The sequence below is a fragment of the Corvus hawaiiensis genome, chromosome 17 (assembly GCF_020740725.1).
Source record: "Corvus hawaiiensis isolate bCorHaw1 chromosome 17, bCorHaw1.pri.cur, whole genome shotgun sequence".
NCBI classification, from domain to species: Eukaryota; Metazoa; Chordata; class Aves; order Passeriformes; family Corvidae; genus Corvus; species Corvus hawaiiensis.
Window position 1 is genome coordinate 7633523 of NC_063229.1, and position 20882 is coordinate 7654404.

Consider the following 20882-nt stretch of genomic DNA (forward strand, 5'->3'; position numbering starts at 1 on the left):
AATCGGCCTCACTCATTGGCTGTCATGCTCTAGGAACCGCCCACCCGCTGACCCTTCAACCAATCAGCGTTCCCCCCTCCCCTCGGCGAAGGCGGAAGAAGTGCTGATAAACAACATCGCCCCGCCCTGCGCCGACCTTCCCGCTCCTCCCCTTGGCGCGCGGCCGCATCGCGCCTTCTCATTGGCGGGCGGCCGCCCCCGAGCGTGCCGGTAGCCAATGAGCGGCGGCGGCGGCGGCTCCCGACAGCGCCCGCCTGGCGCCGCCCCGTAAGGCCGCGGGGTGTGGGCGGAAGCAGGGAGCGGGCGGCGGGGCGGCGGCGCCATGGGGGCTGTGCTGGGGGTCTGTTCGCTGGCCAGCTGGGTGAGTGCGGGGCTCCCCTCCCACCCCAAACTTGCCTCTTCACACCCTGAACGTTCCCTTCCATCCTGAGGAGCGGGTCCGGCCCGGAACGGTGCCTCTGTTGGCGGCCCGAGTCGAGCCGCGGGCGGGTCAGCACTCTGAGTCCCCGCGGGCGCAGTCGCGGTCCCGCCGGGGTGGCTCCAGCCTCGGGGAGCAGAGCGGTGCCCGGCTGGAGCCATCGGTGTCCTTCCCGGGGGCCGCCTGGCCGGGGCAGGTCGCTGGCGGGCGGGGCCCGCCCTGGCTAGGCCCCAGGGGCAGCCCAGGCCGATAAACGCGGTTATCTCCGGGTGTTGTCAGTCAGAAACGCCGATTAGCGGCTTTATCTGTGCGGTCCAGAGTGGAGTGTCTCTAAAAGGAATTCGGGTTTTCCTCTCGGTGTCGCCTAACGCGCCGGTGTCAGCTGCGATGGGAATGCCCTTACTATTCCTGTCTCTGCCCTTCAGATTCCCTGTCTGTGCAGCGGTGCCTCGTGTTTACTGTGCCGATGTTGCCCCAACAGCAAGAATTCGACAGTGACACGTCTTATCTATGCTTTCCTCCTCCTCCTCAGTACCGTGCTTGCCTGCATTATGCTGGCACCAGGCATGGAAGAGCAGCTGAAAAAGGTATGGAGGGGAAAAACCTCTTTCTGACTGTTTTAAGTGCCATTGTTTGTACCAGTGACTATTGATTTTCTTTACTTGAAATGGATTTTGTGTGAGACACAAACACCCAAGTGTCCTTGTTCCCGAGTTAAGAGGCTGCATGTACTGAATGGTTTCTGGCTGAAACAGCAAATTCAGTGAATGTTCCTTTTTTAGTACATGCCTGGTCTCTGAAGTCTGACCAGACATGGAGATGGTCAGTCGTTATCAGAGCCTGCTGCTGTGGTATCTTAATCTTCCTGGGTGAGAAGTGTTGACATGGGGAAAGACAGTTGATAATAAGGTCTAAGCACAAAGTCTTTTGTTCTGTGATCTCCCAGAAGATTGTTGACTGAAAGCCTTGGCTGTTACAGACTTAAAGAATGTAATTGCAAAGCAAATGTAAACTCACAGTGAAATGTGTCTTTACCCAGATACCTGGATTTTGTGATGAGGGGCTTCACACTCAGATCCCCCACTTGGATGGGTTTGTCAGCTGTGATGTGTTTGTGGGGTACAGAGCTGTCTATCGTGTCAGCTTTGCCATGGCCATGTTCTTCTTCCTCCTCTCCCTGCTCATGATAGAAGTGAAAACCAGTAATGACCCGAGAGCCTCGATACACAATGGGTATGTGTGAGCCAGCTGGCTGCCTTTCCAGCTTGTTTCCTCCTTCCAGTTTCTCTGCTGAACACAGTGGAAATTCCTTTATGCATACATGGACAGCCTCAGGTTTCTTTTGGACCCAGTACTGAGTAGTGCTTTAGTCTCCTAGAAAGCTTCCTATTTAAGAAGATGTAAGGTGTTCAGTGTCCTGGTTGAGGGCGTCACTCTGAGGTGGGGTAACCAAAAGGGCAGTGCTCTTTGTTTCCAGAGAGATGTCAGATTGCAGCTAGTTTATATCTCCAACCTTGCGCTGCCTCTGGCACTCAACTGGTTCATTCTCAAGGCCAGTCTGACTCAGCCAGCAGAAACTGGTTCCTGATTTCCAATTCCCTGATTGAACTGAATTAGTTCTGGGCTAGATGACTGAATCATCATAGAGTCATTTTAATTGGAAAGGGACCTTTGGAGAGCATAGAATCATAAAATTATAGAATGGTTTGGGTTGGAAGAGACCTTAAAGATCATCCACTTCCAACCCCCTGCCGTGGGGAAGGACACCTTCCGCTAGACCAAGTTGCTCAGAGCCCCATCCAGCCTGGCCTTGAATGCTTCCAGGGATGGGAAGTCCTCAATCTCCCCAGTCAACAGGATCATATGATCCAAAGCCTTGGTTGGAGCAGGACCAAGCTGCTTACAGGTCATGTAGCACATGGCTACTGTGTGTGAACTGACTGTGTGAAGAGTAGGACCAATAGTTATGATTTCTATCTTCTTTTAAAGGTTCTGGTTCTTCAAAATAGCTGCCATTGTGGCTATCATGGTTGGAGCATTTTATATCCCCGAAGGGCCTTTCACAAGAGGTACGGTTAATATTTGTCATGGAATTCTGACTTGAATAGGCTCAAACCTTTTCATAGATTTATTATGGAAATAGTAAAAAAAATAGTAAATTTTCATAGGCAATAGTGAAAGTTCTCTTGTAGAAGATGCAGTTTCTGCCCATCTTCTTTGGAGTGCCTTGGTTCATCCAGTATTTTGATGACCAGCTGAAATTATGGCAATAAGAAATCCCTTTTCAACCACATACGTTTTGGTTATTAATAATTTTCTACTTCATGGGACAGTCACTAAAGAGCTGAGTCTTCTAACACTAGACTGGGGCAACTCATGACACTGACCAGTGCTAAATACTTCCCTAGAGTCTCTGAAAAATCTGTGTGGGAAACTTCTACTGTCTGGCCACATCACAGGAACTTGAAAGTGTTGCTGACCCTCAGAGAAATGTGGCGTGATGGCACTTATGTACACAAAGATGCCACGTTAGATGTTGCCTTCATTCTGAAAACGTGTTGGGCTAAACGTTCCCATGCTCAGCTTGACCAGCATTGGCTGCATCCCTAAATAGCTGGGACTCCTTCCATGCTTTTGCAGGATTGAGGCCAAAGTGATTAACAGCATCTGCATTTCTAAATATGGTTTCAGTTTTTTTCATTATTTGTGTGCAGTATAATTAGGAGCTTTCTTGTTTTTAAACTGAGGTAGCATGCACATGGGGAAAGCTAACCTTTTTTTTTCTTGCTCCCTTTTCTAGCTTGGTTTTGGATTGGTGTTTCTGGAGCCTTCTGTTTCATTCTTATCCAGTTGGTTCTACTTGTGGATTTTGCTCACTCTTGGAATGAGAGCTGGGTGGAGAGAATGGAAGAGGGGAATTCTAAATGCTGGTATGCAGGTAGGAATCTTAACCTGTAAAGGGTTTGTTTGTACTGGCCAGTACCCTGCAGAATATCATTTACTGGTTTGCAGACATACCTAGAATTAAACTCCACAGTGTCCCTGAGTCACTGCTCTAAACACCTGAAATTTATAGCAATGTTTCCTTTTTCTTGTTCAATAAAATGCAAAATACTGTAGGCTTGTGAGTAGCACATTTGACAGTCCTAATGAACCACACTTGGCCTGGTTTGCAGGGCGTGTGCAGAGCTCGGAGCCTGGTTCTCTTCAAATGTGAGCTTTGCTCTGCACGTCCCCTCTGTGTCCCCAGGAGCTCAGCTGTGTCCATGACAGTGGCTGCAGTACCACACCGAGCGTGCCTTGGTGCCTGCTCCCCAGCTGGTCATTAATTACAAAGTGCTAATTGTTGTGGTTCTTAGCTCATAACTAAGAATGCTGCAACAGCGTTTTGTAGCTTACAAAGAGCAGAGTGGAAACAAAAACGGGTGACCTCGAGCACAGGAATTCAGGGCAGATAAATGTCCATGAGAAGTGTGCAAAAAGCACTCTCTCATTATGACACTGTGGCCTGATACCAGTTAAACTAATTAAACTGCTGCTGGAAGGCAAGTCCTGTTCCCCTGATGGCAGCACTGGCCTTCCTCTGAGCTATGCTGCTTAGTGAGCACAAGCAGAAATTTAGCCATACATTAAAAAAATGCATTCTGCTAGTCTAGTTTTGTGACCCAGACTGCCAGGTGAGGGACTGTCTTGCAGTGTAAGCCACTTTAGATGTACTATTAAAACTATACGTGTAATGTAAAAAATTTTTTTTCCTCCAGCTCTGTTGTCCTGTACAAGCTTGTTCTATGCCTTGTCCCTGGTTTTTGTTGTTCTCTTCTACGTTTTCTACACGAAGCCTGATGACTGCACTGAGAACAAGTTCTTCATCAGCTCTAACATGATCTTGTGCATTGCTGTCTCCATTGTTTCTATCCTTCCGAAAGTTCAGGTATGACTTTGCTCTGCTCTTTTCTTCTGACATACAAAGCAGGGAAGTGAGAAGGATGTAGTACCAGTTCAGTCAGACATAAAAACTTTAAAACTTGGCTATCATAGCTGTGCTAGTTAGGAACTTAAAACCAAAAAATCTTGGTCTGAAACTATTGTGCTGCATAGTGACACATTTTCTGAAGAGAGGCTTTTTTCATCTAACATGGTTTTGGACTTTGTTTCCATGTGGAGGACTGCTGGCATGCTTTTAGTGGTGAAGGCCCTGGGTTGAACAGAGAAATCTGTTAGGGAGTAGAAAATAGCTGGAGATTTATTTGCTTAATACTGTGGCTTTGAAATAAGGGGCAAGCTTGTTTAATGTAAGAGGAAAGTTGCATGTTACTCGATTCTGAACTGGTATTGCTCAAATCCCATGCTAGATTCACATCTACAAAATTGTTTGAAAAGGTTGAGATTAACTCAGTAAGAGCCTGTAACTGAGTCTTGGGCACCAAAAAAATGTATTTGGTTTGCTTATTTTTTCTGTGTTTGGGTTGCTTTTTGCATAAATGATATAACTCTAAGGAGTTTCTTCCAATTTTTTGAACATAGAACAAAGCCCAATGCATTTCTAAAGCAATGGTTTTCATGCTAGTAATTGTTGCATCTGTGGCAGTGGGGTAAAACTATCCAACCCTAGGTAAAACTTGCCCTTTTGACCTTGGCTTGCTCTTCTCCTTTGGAACAGGAACATCAGCCTCGCTCAGGCCTCCTTCAGTCCTCTGTCATCACGCTCTACACCATGTACCTCACTTGGGCAGCCATGTCCAATGAGCCTGGTAAGCAGCACGTGTCTTGAGTCACATATTTTGGTGTGCAAGCAGAAGCTGCTAATGGTTATTAGAGACCACCCTGTGGGAATTGCTGATCTATCCAGATCAAATCCAGTGAGGCTGAAAAGCTGACTTGACTGAAACCATCAAGCTGCCTCTTTACAGAACTAAACTGGAGTGTTTGTAAGGGGGGAAAAAAGAAAGTGTCAGGGCTTTCTGATGTTATTTATTTATTATACCTGTGTCTAGCTCACAGGCAGGAAAAATATTGCAGGCAATTTCTGCCTCTGGAGAATCGAAGAGATCAGCAGTTAAAGGGAATGAAAAATTGTGAGCTTACCTGTCATCTTTTCTTAGCTAAATGCTGGCAAAGCTCATCTCTCTAATCTCCCTTGAAATCCCTTTCAGAAAGAAACTGTAACCCAAGTTTGCTGAACATCATCACCCAGATAGCTGCACCCACAGCTGTTCCAGCCAATGCCACCGTCCCACCTGCCACTCCTGCTCCGCCCAAGTCCCTGCAGTGGTGGGATGCCCAGAGTGTTGTTGGACTGGTTATCTTTGTCCTTTGCCTCTTGTATTCCAGGTAGGAGCTGCACTGCTATCCAGTGATAAAGAATTGGGATTTCTCTGCCTCTTTTCTTTGATTTTGGGTCTAGTGCAAAATGTACCTGCATTTATTTGCATCCAGCTGCTGTCTCAGGCCCGAGGCCAAATGTGGCTCTGCTTTGTGGATGAGGATAAGCTTTATAAACCCAATCCAGATAACAGAACAACATGTGTTACGAGGTGATCAGAGGGATGGAGCACCTCTCCTGTGAGGAAAGGCTGAGACAACTGGGTTTGTTTAGCCTGGAGAAAAGAAGGCTTTGGGGTGACCTACTTGGTGGCCTTCCAGTGTCTGAAGGGAGCCTGCAAGGAACGTGGAGAGAGACTTTTACAAGGGCACGGATTAAAGCTGAAAGAGTAGGTTTAGATTAGATATTATGAAAAATTTCTTTACTGTGAGGGTGGTGAGGCACTGCAATGGCTGTCCAGAGCAGTTGTGGATGCTCCATCCCTGGAAGTGTTCAAGGGCAGGCTGGATGGAGCTCTGAGCAGCTTGGTCTAGTGGAATGTGTCTCTGCCCACAGCAGGTGGGTTGGAACGAGATAATCTTTAGTGTCCTTTCCAAACCACACTTTTCTATGATCTGGGACTAGGAACGCTGTTTAATTAGGTTAACAGAAGCTTGGATGAAAACAGTTTGAGGAATTTCCTTATGTTTCCAAACAGATTTTAAAAAATTTATTTGCTAGTCCCAGACATTCATTGTGATCCATGACTTGCTTATTAGCAAACATAGTTGACTGTAAAAGGAGTTTTTGACCGTGTCTCTCTTTGGGTTACATTGCAGCATCCGCTCTTCAAGTAACAGCCAGGTGAACAAGCTGACACTGTCTGGCAGTGACACTGCCATTCTGGAGGAGACCGTGGGGATAGGCAGCGGGGCTGCCGACGAGGGAGAAGTGCGCCGTGTCATGGACAATGAGAAGGACGGGGTTCAGTACAGCTACACCTTCTTCCTCTTCATGCTCTTCCTTGCTTCTCTTTACATCATGATGACACTCACAAACTGGTACAGGTAAGAGCCAGATGGGAAGTGATGGGTTCTATGTGCCAGTGTTTCTGTGTGGATAGGAGACTCCTGCCTTGTGGGCTACTCCTGTCAGGCTGGTGAAGGTGCTGTCCCTATGCCAGTTGCATTAGAGTTGTGTCTTCTCAGTTTAGTGTTACTGAATTAACATGTAAGAAGGCCATGCAGCACAATCAGCAGCTGTGGTTCCAGGGCACTACTTCAGAGCAGAAAGTGTGGCTGCCATTCTTCAGCTGGATGAGTAGCAGGAGGGATACATGTGGAATTGGTTTCAGGTGGCCTCCTGAAAAGTTTGTTAAGAGGCCAACCTGCTGTCCCAGGCTCTTCATCCTGGGAAAAATGTGCAGGGACAGCCATACATGCTGCGTATCAGAGATGTGATTTCCTGCATCTCTTGGAAACGCTTGGACATGCCCTCTGCTGCGTCAGCTTAAAAGCCACTGCTCCTAGGACATTATATAAATTAGCAAATACACTTAGAGATCAGCAGCCACCAGGAGTCTATTGCACAGCTCATGCAAATCCTTCCTTCAACAGCAGCACATCAGCATGGGCAAGCAGGCTTGAAAACTGTGTCCCAAGAACAACAGCCTGTGAAGGAGCCACAGGAAACTGCTGGTTTAGTTGTTTATGTTCTCAGAAAGGGTCTTGCATTGGAGTGTCCCAAAGGATTGCCCTCACTTCAGATTCATATGAGAGGTACCAAGGAACAGTGGGAGGTGCTTTCTGTGTTTACTAATAGACTTCCTTACTTTTTAGCCCTGATGCAGATTTCAAAACCATGACAAGTAAGTGGCCGGCCGTGTGGGTGAAGATAGCCTCCAGCTGGGTTTGTCTGCTTCTCTATCTTTGGACCTTAGTGGCTCCTCTTGTCCTTACTAATAGAGACTTCAGTTAAGTTCCTGCACCTGTCTGAGCTTACAAAAGTGGGCAACTCTTTGCTGAAAGCCAAAATGTTCATTTACTGCTTTAGTTACTGTTTCTTATGTTGGTATTAAAATGCAGTTGGATAGAAAGTTACATATTGTATAATGCTTGATGCAGCATCAGAATTATCAGTTATCTTTCTATTTTAATCTTTACCAGGGTTATTATTGCATTTTTAAAATTCACTACAGCTGTGCTGTCAAAGCACAAAAGAAATTATCTGTTCTGTCCAATAGCCACAACCTTCTATTGAATAGAAGTTAACATTTAGTTAAATATGAAGTAATATATTTTAAAGAACAATTATAATCAGCATAATGCACTACTATGCTAATGCTTCAGTTTCTGGAAGTGTAAGCCATGCTGCTTGATTTCTACATTCCACTGCAAAAGTTTATTTACAGGAAAAGTTTATTTAAATTACTTTATGTTGTGGCAAAAAAAGCACCCTTATTCCTCACCAGAAAGATCTCTGAAGTTGAAAAACTAGTTAACTCTTAATTCTTTTTTAAGACAAACTTGCCTTTTTTAAGAGGCAATTTCTATGGTAACTTCTTTTTTAGGATGTTTGCCAAATAGAGTGGTAAGTGTATGAATAGCTTAATCAACTTTATGATTATGTTGGAAAAATTGAGCTTATTGACTGGTTGATTTCACTTGTCCAATGTGCTTAATGAAAGTAACATACATGGAATTATTATTACTATTATTATTGGCTCTAAGGCATTTGCACTGTAAAGTCATTTGAATAAAGCAGACTAACTACTGAAACTGGCCCAGCTCTGTTGAAGTGTTAAGAAACAGCAGTTATTTCAGCTGCTGCAGTGTCCAGCTGGATGTGACTGGGTGTTTTCTCCATGCAGTAAATACCAAGTGACGTATTTCTTTTGAAACAAACAGTATCTGACTGTCAAAGCCTGTTCCTTGAAGTTGCTCAACTTCGGTTCTCCAGGAGAAAGCAACACCTTTTGCTAAGGCAGTGCTGTGGTGATTATGTGTAGTAGCAACTGTGTGTAAATGTGGAACTTGTGTGTTGTTTTTGAGGTGAACAGTAAAATATCCCAACATGACACAAGACAAACGTATTGAAAATATCAAATGAGCAGCTGTTACAATGTGTTTAATCACCCAGTCATGCATCATAAAATTACACATTTTTGATGACTTCATTTTATAAAATGCAATATAAAAATAAATTTTTCAAAATAAGATGTACACTTAACCACCCAACACCTCTAGGCCCACATATAACAGAAGGCAAAATTAATATTTGAATAACACGATGAGTAACTCATGCCAAAATGAGATTTAACAAAAACAACAGTTCAGCCAGTTCCTGAAAATACCTCAGGGCTTGTAACACCCATTTGCAAGAGTATAAATTCAAGTACTTTTATGTACAGTTTGCAGCTACCTTTTGTGCCCCCTAATGCCAATTCAGTTCAAGTATCGTTCCTTATGATGTGTTGGATTTGGCAGGGATGGCTCATGTACTGGGAAAAGCATATAACCTTGGAAAACAAAGTTATTTCAAGTGGGAAGAAGAAACAAAAGTGGTTGTTGTGCTGTAAAAAAACCCAAACAGCCCCCAAGCAAAAAACCAACCCCATCATGTAAGCTTTTCCTAGCTATTCTCTTAACTTGCAGATAAGGAGGTACTCTACTTGACACAAATGTTTATTTTCCAAATGCTCACATGAGAAATTCTGGGAACAAACTGATTTCTTTGCTACTACGTACTAAAGCTCAAAGAACATTCTCAGCTCTGTAGCCAGGACACACACAAGCCAGAGCTGTGCTTTCTGTAAGACCTGCCAAGCACTGGTTAGAGATACTTCAGGGTTAGAGACACAGCTCAGCAAAGCTGCAACTCCTGGCTGAGTTCTAAAGCCAAAAGGAACAGCAAATTATGAATAAGAGATTCCTGGTAAAGCCTGGCTTAATTTAGCATCCTGACATCCACTGCCAGCTTTAAGAAAAAGAGGTTCTGGAGGCACAAGACTGGCACTTTTCAGCACTGGCAACTGTGGTGGTTTAACCCCAGCCAGCACTGTGACTGCTCGCTCACACAGTGCCACACCGACTCCAGTGAAGAAAATTCTACCCCAGCCAAACCCAGCACAATGATATAGCCTCATTTATTATGTTTAAATCATATTCTTTATTCTTAGTGAGCAGAGGAAAGAAGAGGGTGAGGTGGATCTAGTCTGCCTACTATTTAAGGCATGCAAGAGAATATAAAAGCCTGAAAAAAGGGAGTTTTGTAGAGGTTCCTCAGCCATCTGCTGAACACCACTAGATTGAGTTGTCTTTGAAGGACACTAAATTGAATTTTGAACATCCAACCTCCCTCTCTAGTAGTTACATAAGGGGATGAAAGTAGCTGTTCCTACAGTTAATATACCCCCACTTGCAACCCTGCAGCACAGTTAAGGAAAGACTATCAGGCCTTCATCTTTAGGTAAAATGTCCATTCTATCTTTTTTAGTTGTACATTGTGACTGGAATTAAGAGGCACTAAAACAACAGAAGCACCACTCTCTCTGTTCTAGCAGTTCAGCAGTGTGGGCAGCCACTTATCTGTCCAAGTCCTGGTGCTGTGTGCTACTGGCTTCTAGGTGGCAAAAAACTGAATTAATTTCTGCAAAACACAGAGCATATTCTGGCCACAAAGGAGGAGCTGCCTAGCAGTACTCTTACCTTATTTTTAGTGGAGGAAAATGGTAGCTTGTTTTTTCCCTGCACTAAAGGTAATAGCTATCAAAGAGGAGTTACAATTGACTTCTAAAGGTAAGAAAAATGAGATGCTTTCACTGAGGAAAATTAATCTCTTCCCACCTTTAATCTACAACTGTCCACGTGATGAGTTTTCTGCTCCTACAGATTCTGAACTGCCACCCAGAAAAGAAAAAAGCTGCATGGTTTTACCCTCTTTCAGAACCCAGTCTCTTTTTATAATGTCAGGATGACAGGTATGGCATTTGCCACCCCTTAGTTCCAGGATGAGGTCTGCTGCCAGGTCAGGAAGTTGTTAGAGTGGTAGAGGAGTCTCCTTTTGGCAGTGCAGTCATGCTGCAAGGAGACTGGGAGGAAGAAAGACATTCAAAACAGAGTTTGGCACTTTGAAAAATGAATGTCTGAGATCCTCAAGATAATTTAGTTTTATATTTACAGAAACGTAACTGGTGCCTATAATCACAGTTGGCACTAAATCAAGATTTCATCCAGAGAAAGTGCTCTAGTGATAAGTTCCCAATTAGAAGGGATGTTCTTTTCCACCAAATAGTGAATTATTTCATCTTGAAGTAACAGACTGTGCTTTCCTCGTCCTAGTGAGGTTTCCCATCTCCACACCATTATAGTGCAGAAAAACGTGTGCAAAGAGTGTGCTGAGAGTTAAGTTCTAATTCAAGACCATTAAACGAAATTAACTTGGGGAGTGGGAACAGCTTATTTAGACACAGGTATCTTACCCTGGTTTGACATCAATGTTAGTTCTGTCTCTAGACAAAGACCTAGAAGCACAGGGATACAAATTATGGGTAAATATCACAGAGATGATTCAAGTCTAACTTCATACAGGAACATGACAACCAAAGACAAAAGAGGTCAACAAAGTTAAAAACCAAGTTGTAACATTTCACAAAAGAGCTGACAAGCACGGTGAACAAAATGCTACAATATCAGGAAATTTAAGAATGTGCTTTTTAAAAGCCTGTCTGCATTTGGTTTCACAGACATAGAACTCAAATTCAGCCCGAAGTAACAAGCTAAAGCAGCACCTTGCTGTCTTACATGAAGTATTGCCTTCTATACATCACATGCCAACTGCTACAAAACCTCCTCACAAATCCTGGGTATGAGGTACTTACTCAATTCCTTATCTCAATCAGAAAAGAACTGTCAATGTGGGAAGGTAGCTAACACAGCTTGCTTTTATTTGGTCCTAAACCTCATTATTTGAAGCTGTTGTCCAATCAAAAGCTTTAGTAAATGATCTGAAAAACTTCCTGTTTTCTGAAAATGAAGATTGCATCTGCTGTATAAACCTTGGTATAGATATTATGGTAGTTAATCCATCAGTCACAGTTCTTCCAACTGTGAGGAAGTTTTAAGAGATGATCTCCAAACAGGTATTCACAAGTAAATTTTGTTCTGTATTAATTTGAGACAAATGTTCACTGAGATATTTCAGAAACACCAACTCACAATCTGAACCACGTGACAGAGGACAGGCCAAGTTAGACTTCCATGGTTTTAAGCAATCTTCACTAAAGAATTATATTTTGCAGGGTTCAAAAGCCATTTTCTTGTCTTGGATTACTGGCATTTGCAGAAGGGGAAGGGACCAGATGATCACAAAGCTCATAAATCATCCTCACTTTTCACCTGTGTGGGGCGGGGACAAGAAACTGTCAAGCTTACCTATCTGCAATAGTTTTTTCCCTTTATCATTAGAAAGAAGAAGCCAGTTTGCATCATTCACACAGAGGTTGATGAGCCTCAAGTCTTCTACATAACTTGTGCTCTTTGCTTTTACCCTCCCTGAACTCTGCCCTGCCCCCATTGTGCCCTCTCCAGCTTCCTTTGGTTCTACAGTGTAAAGTGCCTCAGCAGTCTGTCCCTAAACTGCAGGTTTAGGAGTAAGGCAGAGTTCACAACATCACCTATCAGAGCAGATCTTAACTGTGCTGGAAAACCTCCCTCCAGTGGTTTGTTAGTAACAGTAATAGAGCTGAGGTTTCATCCCTCGCAGGGAATCATCACACTGCTTTTCATCAGCATCCCCACTCACTAGCAGGTCGTGGGGAGAGCTGTCACACTGGAGCACCAGCTCTGAGAAATCATGCAGGAAGTCCTCTTCAGAGGCCAGCAGCAGCTCATTCCAGGCAGAGATGTCCAGCTTGCCTGCAGTACCACCGTACTCTTCAGGAAGGATCACTGGAGGAATGTTTTGGTGAAGGGAATTCAGATCACAGCCATGAAGAAAAAACTGAAGAAGAAAGCAAAAGAGCTTTAAAAGTGCACATCAAACACTTCACAGCAAATTGCTGGAACAGTCAGCCTACAAGCTTATTTTGAGCTAAAGAACAAATTTTAGGAGTGATGTGTTTATGGGCAAGTGGCAGCACAGAGCAGTCGGCAGGTGCAGTCAGACACACCAGTGAGAGAAGCCCTGAGACAATCCACACCTAGTGCAGACTAAATCCCAGCAAGAGAGACTTGACATGTGCCTGGGCTGAGGTTCCAAATTCAGTTCATCCCCAAGATCACTCATGGGGTTGAAAGTACTTATCCTTGTGGGAAAAAAAAAAATCATCCTTGGCAACCACAGTCCTGTGGAGAGGATACTTGTGCCACACAGGACCCTCGCATAAGGGAAAAGAGCAAGGAAGGGGCAACACAGTTTTCCTTTGACAGCACCTCATAAACAAAGTGCTACTGGCCCAAATGTCCTGGATAATGTCCTGGATACAGAGCACATGTACTAAAATTCCATATTAATATTATGACAATATTGAATTCCTCAAAGTTTCTGTCTCACAGAGAATTTTCCCAATACGTATATTTTTAAAATTTAAAGCAGAAAGTAAAATGGCACCAACATTTTTCTAGCTGTCAAGTATTATAATTTCTTTTTCTTTTTTACTTAATAGTGGCCAAACAAGAACTTACAAACATTAATATTAAAATCACACAAATCCTTACCCTGTTTGCGATCTTTTCCTTCAGAAAAGGCTTGATGATTGCAAAAATACCTTTGAATATACGAGGCTCATTTATTATGTTAACAGCCTTTATTCGAATGGGGAATCCATCCTGAAGGGTAAAGAAGATTTTTATAATGCAGTTTAAAAAACATCTTTCTCTTTTTAAAATTTCCTGAGACTGATTGCCAGCACACAACTTTAATCTGAGGTACCAACATAAACCAGTACAACAACAGAAATTCAACTTGTTATAGAGAGCAGTCCTAGGATGACATCTGTGAGCATAAAAACAAGGTCAAGGGACAAGAAAACCCTCCATCAAAAAATACACTGCTGTCAGTAGATCCTAATTTCTAATATTGATATTTATCTGCCTTGACAAATACACATAGATAATCCCTGTCCTTTGGGTATTCCCAGCTCTGATGAGGATGCAGTAATAAAGTGATGTCTGCAGTTCCTGAGGAGTCCATCACACTCAGTGCCAGAGCAGGCTGCTTCTAACAGTGTGTCCAGCAACTAGATTTGGTGCCCAACATATTCTAAAAAGTGTTTTTATGCAAAGAAGGAACCTAATATTGCTAGGACACACAGTTTCCCATAAAGGACAGTTTAAAACAGCAGCTAATTATGGGATTTCTGCTGCAGAAATTTATTTGCAGAAATATTTTTCAAGGGCAAAAGCTCATGATCAACAATTAAGGACTCAGTGAAGTTTCTTTCCCTCTAACCAGCTCTACATATACAAATCAGCCAGTGCTTGGAGTGAAAAGCACACAACAGGCACAGCTGGAGTATTTTTCTCCATAGGAACGTCAGTGAATTAGCTCATCTTTACAGGAGCTGCAGCTCAGCAAGGTTGATGCAACACATTTCTATTCCACCATACCTTTATGTCCTTCCCCAAGTCCAGCTATTGTTTTGTGAATATCTTCCAGTAGGAACAGCAGGACTCTCATGGCATTATTTGTACAAATTAAATATGGGCTTACAGTTAAATGACACATTTAGATCATAATGTAAAGGAGCAAGTTCTTATAAAGGCATTCCTTAACTCACCAGTCTCATTTCCATACACTCCCCTGATTCACCCTATCTTCCCTGATCCCCCCCATGGATACAAAAAAGGACATAACCAGCTCAGGCCAGAACAAAAGTAATGATGGAATGAACCCATTCAAGAGAAGTTTTCTCATCTCATTCCTCCAGACTGTACCAACATCAAGTGAAATCATCAAACCTTCCTGCCATTTTGGCCAGGCTACTCCTCAGTCCTTTCCCCTTCCTGTTTTGTCCAGCTTCACTGTGTTTACACCCTTGCTCTAACTTGCTCTCCACCACTTTCCTTCTACACATCCAGGCAGAGATGCTTTTCATTACTGTCTCTTTTGCTGCCCCTGTGCTAAAGAAGCCTCTGCTTTCAGGGCATGGATGGAAATCCTTCCTCAAATCACACCCATTCAAAAGTCCTCTTAAAATTTTTGCAGCAGCACTTGAGCTGGAACCTGCACTTGCCCCGGTTAGCTCCATCTCAGCTGACAGGAACCATTTAAATACCAGGCCATTTCCTGACTGTCTCCTCTCTAACTGTAATTCTCTGCTGTCTTTCTTCCTTCCCACTACCTAGCAGAACTGCTTTTGTCTGTTCCAACTCGAAGTTTGCATTTCTAATGCAAATTAAGTTTTAGGGATGCAAAAGTCAAAAAAAGGGGCAAGTGAGGTAAGCTGGCTTTAAGGGTGTGAGAAACTGGTTGGGCAGAGACATGGTTAACTCTGCTAGTGAAAGCCAAGATGATGAAGTTTGTGGTGACATAGTCAAGAACTCTACACACAGAAGCAATCATTTACAATGCACAAGTGTATTTTCCCACCAGTTCAGGTCTTACCTGAAGAATTCCAATCACTTTTTTGGCTACAAAAGGACCAAAATGAGACGCCTTAGATAAGCTGACTCCTTTGTAGTCTGCCAGGATTACAATTCCATTCACCTGGGTCTCTTCGGACTGAATGAGTTTTTCTAAGGTTAAGTATATGGCACGAATGTTCTCAGTAATCGGATAATTACTGGGTGTCCATCTGTCTGAGGTTACAAGACAGGGATGGTAAGTCGGAGAGTGAAGATAAGCTAACAATACACATTCCAAAAAAACTGATTTTCTGTTTTCCTGGACTCAAAAGTTAGTCTTTATAGCCACAGTTCTAGTTCAGAGCAGCCTTTCTTAAGCAAGAGGAAAATGGCAACTCGTGTTCACTTCAGGGAGCAAAGGCAATGGTTTTAAGAACCCAATGTTCTCCAGCCAGCACAGCTCATTGAAAGCAGTTTCAGCTCAGAAAGAAGGCAGGTAAATGGAAAAGAGGAGAATGAATGAAAACAAATTTACAGCAAGCCTGGCAGCACCAAAAGCACATGAAAGACTCTGATTATTTACACAGGAGTCAGAGCTATAGGCTCCTCTCTCCGCTTACTGTAAAAACGAATTATGAGTTTCTAAGGGTAGGCCAGCAGCCTTGTTTCAATTTGAGTTACTGTGTATTAATTTTTCTTGAATTGCCTAACATTTCATCGACCTCACTGCATTTTCATTTTGCCATGACTGCACTTATTGCTGACAGAGGAAAAGGAAATGGAATAATGCTGGCTAAGGACCAGCGTGTCCCTTCCCAAGATAGCTTTTCAAATTTGAGAGAGCCCACACACTGTGCAAGTCACCACTGTTCACAGGAGAGCAGGGAGCAGGCTTTTGGCCCAGACACACCTCGAGGACGGGGAACAGAGACACTCAGGACTGAGTACCTGGGCGGATGCAGACAACGTGGCGTCCCTGCGGGTCCCGGTGAGGCAGCACAGTGACAAAGCCTGACTCCAGGACAGGCTTTATTGCAGATGGCTTCAGGTTACTGAACACCTCTGGCCAGGTCCTCCTGCAGGTGTGGTAGTTCACCAGGAGCTGAAGCGCTCGATCGTAATCAAACTTCCTGGCTCGGAGGAACCTTAGCAAAAAAGCATCGTCCAGGCACGTACCCAGGGAAGGATAGTCCTTGCACACCATATCTCGGAGTGCCTGCACATCACGGAGCCTCCATTCAGGCTTCTCCTGGAGCTCCTCCCGGGCTTTGGTAACGAGATCAGGAGACAGGGTACAAACGTACTTTGGCCGGTCTGGCAGGAGCTCATTGTCCGATGGAGACCCCGCTGACGGACTTGTCCTGGTGCAGTCACTGTCTCCTGACATAATGCAGAGGAATCTGTCAAAAAACAAGTGTTGCACGTGACAAACAAACCCACAGGCTTGCAACCACATTGATTATTTGCTATTTATTATGTTCTGTATCCCTCTGTCTCCTAACTAAAGATGTTGCCTTTCCAAGAACCAGCGCTACAGTCACACACCATTCATTTTAATTTGCTACCAGGATTAGAAAGTGCAAGTTACTCTAATCTCTTTATCCTACCTACCAGGTAGAAAGCTGCCTTGGATGAAGCCTAACCAAATAAAGTACAGAATTACACACCTTCATTGCAAAACACAGAATTTAATTTGCCTTAACGGTTATTTCCTACGTCCAGTTGGAAACTAAAGTAAAGCCAACATCCCAGTTTGGCAGGATTCTCACATGTGGTCGAGTTACACCCTCTTCTGAGAGGCTCCCTCATCTAAGCCCAGACAGCCAGGAGCTTTCCTTAACTTCTCTAGCAAACACATGCACTTCCCAGCACCTCTACCCAGGTGAATGTTTTGAGCAATTCAGGAGCAGCATTCAGGAATACACGAAATGCTTGCAGTGCACAGACTGGATGAGCAAGTAAGAAAATTGCAGACTCTTCTGCCAGCACTGCATGGGTATTGAAGCTGGCTTAATCTAGCGTTAACTTTTCAGTGTGAGGCCTATATGTCTGACCCGGGAGCTGAAATTCCAAATGCAGTCACAAGTGGATAGAGATGAGTGAAAAATTAGAAAATGCCATGATTCCTGTAGCTGGACCTGGCAGGAGAACATGGCTTTATTTTGCTAAGCTGTTCGCATTCAGAATCACTCACAGCACACCACACCGCTCCTGGCTGTCACGCAGGAACCGCCCGCCACAGGGACACACTTGTCACCCACACCCGCCTTCCTCCTGCACCGACAGACCTCTCTCTCAACGCCTCGCTCCCACCTCACCTTCCCCAGGCTGCTCGGGATGGGCCCCGCGACCGCTCACGGGGACGCGTTTCACGCGGTTACAGCCTGGGCTGGGCAGCACCCAGCCCCCGAGCGCCCGAGGAGCGTGCGGTGCGGTGCGGTGCGGTGCGGTGCGGTGCGGTGCGGTGCGGTGCGGCCAGACCCCGCATAGCCCCAGCTCCCTCAGCCCCGGTCCCCTCAGCCCCGGCCTCCTCAGCCCCGGCCCCCTCAGCCCCGGCCCCCTCAGCCCCGGGCCGCAGCCCGCCCGTACCGGAGCTCCCGCGGAGCAGCCGCGTCCCGGCCCCGCCACCCCGGAACGGCCCCGGCCGGCGGAAGTGACGGGCCCGCCGCGCCTGCGCCATGGCCCCGGGGCGGCACCGGGGCGGGGCCGCGGGCCTCGGGAGAGCCCCGGGCCCCGGCGGGCCCAGGGCCGGTGCGGTTCGGCCTTGGGTCCGAAGGCAGGGGGTTCCTGCCCCTCTGTCATCCGCCCCGTGCAGCGACAGGGAGCCACAGGGCCGCTTCTTGGAGGGACAGCTGTCCTTCTGTTACCCCTCACGCTCTGTGACAACGGCAGGCCACTGCCTCCTGCCGTGAGCCACGAAGGCAGAGTTTTATATACGTACATATACACATACACATCTGTACACACAGCTATACATATAAATATATACACGCATATATATACACACGTCTATACACATATAGAGAGACAAATAATACATATATTTTATAAAATACGTACATTTTATAAAATACATTTTATATTTTGCATTTATAAAATGAATTTTATATGTACAGAATGTATTATACGTGAAATATATTTTTATTATGGATGTATTATATCTGTGTATATATATATCTGTGTATATATGGATATATATACATATGTATGTACACATGTATATATGTATGTTATGTGCGTATATAATATATAATATTGCTATGTAATACATGTAACTATATAGCATACAGCATATGTACTTACCTATATATAATCAATAGATTAGATACTATTTATATATAATATATAATCACATATTACATAAAAATGCATTTTATATATATATATAAAATGTATTAAAACCTACACATCATATATATTTTATATATACATGCATCCCAGGGCCTCTTCCAGTCAAAGCAGAGCCTTTGTCCCCCCGTTGTGGCCAAGCCGGTACCTGAGAGACAGCAGCGACCCGAAGAGAGGAGAAAGGCAGCCGAGAACGGGGCCACAGCACCATCTGCGGGCCCAGGAGCCTCTCCCTGCCAGCCAGAGCCGATGTGGGATCGCTGACCAGAGCTAGGGCAGCCTCACAGCAGGATCCAGGCAAGCACAGCTGGATGGAAGCGGGGCCAGAGAAACGTCCCGGCTGTGTCCTGGATTTAAACGACAACAGAAGGACTAAATGTTAGTAAAGGGAGATTTTTGGGGTAGTTTGGCTTTGGTTTGGTTTTTGACAGGACAGAAAACCGTCTTATCCCACAGGAGGTCAGGTGGTGATGCCTGACCTCTCTGCGTGAAATTTGTAATAAAACAGATGGTCGCTCCCAGGTTTGCTGCATTAGAAAGGGGTTCACCAGGGAGTGCTGGGGAGGGGGAAATGGCACGCTTCACCCCCCAGATCAAGGGACGCAGCGTTAGATTGCAAACGCCTCAGCATCCTGCAAGAAGAGACCGTCCCTAGAGCGCGGTCGTTTCTGCTCTTCTCTCTCGGCTGTAACCCGTGTTTTCAGCCAGGAGAGGGAGTCAAAGATAGCTGGACAAAGAGTGGGAATCCGAGGAACGTGCAGTGGGAATCCCAGGAACCTGCAGTGGGAATCCCAGGAACCTGCAGTGGGAATCAAGGCCCTTCTGCAGCATACAAGATTCAACTCTGATTTGTTTCTCTGCCAAGGGTTCATCCTTCCAAAGTAGGCAATTTTTCAGTGACACTGTGCCTGGCAAGAGATATGCCAATATGGAAACAAATGGAGCGTGTCACTGGTATTCACCTGCAGAGAGGTGTTCCAGGGAAGGGGAACACTTTCATTCAAGCTTGTGCTCATGGTCAAGCCCAGACCTGGGTGCAACCTGGCAAACTGGTGCCTCAAGCTGGATCTGAGTGAATTGGATGTGTTTGTGATGTTGCTCCATGCCCTTTCCAGTAGATTTGTGGCATAAATGAGGTTGGAAGGGACCTCAGGAGAACAAGAGATTTTGCATTGCTCCCATTTCCATTCATACAGCTCCCAGACACAGAAACCTGCAGCACAAGTGTGACAGAAGCAGCCAGGTGGGACCTGGGGTCCCAGGGCAGAATTAAGAGCCTGAATCTGGCAGCTACAGACATAGCTTGGGGAGAGGACAAGGGGTGTGCTGTGGAGATGGATCTATGGCCTCACAGCTGAAGGGATGACAGTTTCCTGAATCACCTGATCCAGCTAATTGCTGACCTGAGAAAAGGCTTCAAAACACCAAACAGCTGGGAAATACTGGAGCTGCAAGCAGGAATTTATGCTAAAGGTTGCAAAATCTACTTGGAATTTGCACCTCTCAAACAAGGGAGGAAAATTTAGCAGGGAGGTGACAGTTCCAGTCCTGACTGGTTAATGGCTGCTGCAGCAGTGTTAGGAGTGAGCAGGGATGTTTGAAAGGAGTGACATGTGAATGACGCTCTGTTTTGGGGGAAAAGAAGGGTGGGAAATGAGGGAGAACCAGTAACAATCAATTGAGAGATATGAAAAATGAGGTTAAAATAAGAGTAAGAACCTTAGGCAGGTGAGAGAGAATGATGAAGGAAAGCAGAAGTGAGGATACTGCATAATGAGGAAGAGCTGGAAGTGAAATATAATCTGGGGATGGCTTCCAAATGAAGTGACTACCTTACCTCAGTTTTTCTTATGTGGGGAATGTTGAACTCATGGAGAGCGGTGGGTGAATGGAAGTGAGGAGGTTCAAGCATCAAGCCAAGTTGTTGGGGGAGTTTGAAAATACTGGCACAAGAAATCACAGGAACTGTGACAAGAGCTTCTGTAATTTACTCTTCCTGGTGTTGGCATCCTGTGACTAGAAACCAGTAAAGGCAGAACCTGTCTATAAGGAAGTAAAAGCTAAAAACTGAAAACAAGCATCCAGGAACTGACAGTCCCAGGAGACGTGATAGCTGTAGCCTGAATTTAAATTCTCCTTCCTAGGAAGGAGAGTTTTGTCCTTGTCCACTGCATCAGAAGGGAGAAGGACATGCAGCACCACATGCCCACAACCCTCCCCAGCTGAGAGGAGATGAACCCCACCAACCCTG

The 20882-nt window shown here is 45.0% G+C and overlaps 2 protein-coding genes across 3 annotated transcripts; one reads left to right on the forward strand and one right to left on the reverse strand.

Moving 5' to 3' along the window:
• Positions 1-257: 257 nt before the first annotated feature.
• SERINC3 (serine incorporator 3) lies at positions 258-8497 on the forward strand. Its single transcript, XM_048321679.1, has 10 exons — positions 258-361; positions 844-1005; positions 1458-1651; positions 2408-2487; positions 3219-3356; positions 4180-4349; positions 5079-5169; positions 5572-5749; positions 6560-6787; positions 7559-8497. The coding sequence occupies exons 1-10, from the start codon at positions 323-325 to the stop codon at positions 7695-7697; spliced, it is 1419 nt and encodes a 472-aa protein (XP_048177636.1). The 5' UTR covers positions 258-322; the 3' UTR covers positions 7698-8497.
• A 314-nt stretch (positions 8498-8811) lies between these two features.
• On the reverse strand, positions 8812-17922 carry TTPAL (alpha tocopherol transfer protein like). Of its 2 annotated transcripts, none has more exons than XM_048321681.1 (5): positions 17873-17922; positions 16232-16683; positions 15324-15517; positions 13436-13546; positions 8812-12719 (listed from the first exon to the last, which is right to left on the reverse strand). In XM_048321681.1, the coding sequence occupies exons 2-5, from the start codon at positions 16668-16670 to the stop codon at positions 12444-12446; spliced, it is 1020 nt and encodes a 339-aa protein (XP_048177638.1). In that variant the 5' UTR covers positions 16671-16683; positions 17873-17922; the 3' UTR covers positions 8812-12443. The 2 variants fall into 2 exon arrangements, with proteins under 2 accessions (XP_048177638.1, XP_048177637.1); XM_048321680.1 differs by lacking the exon at positions 17873-17922 and adding an exon at positions 17602-17709.
• Positions 17923-20882: the final 2960 nt, after the last annotated feature.

Coding starts and splice junctions, on each gene's coding strand:
- SERINC3 (XM_048321679.1), top strand. CDS start 323: ATGGGGGCTGTGCTGGGGGTCTGTTCGCTGGCCAGCTGG. Junction 1,652..2,407: donor AGAGCCTCGATACACAATGG/GTATGTGTGAGC, acceptor CTTCTTTTAAAG/GTTCTGGTTCTTCAAAATAG. Junction 5,750..6,559: donor CTTTGCCTCTTGTATTCCAG/GTAGGAGCTGCA, acceptor GTTACATTGCAG/CATCCGCTCTTCAAGTAACA.
- TTPAL (XM_048321681.1), bottom strand. CDS start 16,670: ATGTCAGGAGACAGTGACTGCACCAGGACAAGTCCGTCAGCGGGGTCT. Junction 15,518..16,231: donor CGTTGTCTGCATCCGCCCAG/GTACTCAGTCCT, acceptor TTGTAACCTCAG/ACAGATGGACACCCAGTAAT. Junction 12,720..13,435: donor AGGAAAAGATCGCAAACAGG/GTAAGGATTTGT, acceptor TTTCTTCTTCAG/TTTTTTCTTCATGGCTGTGA.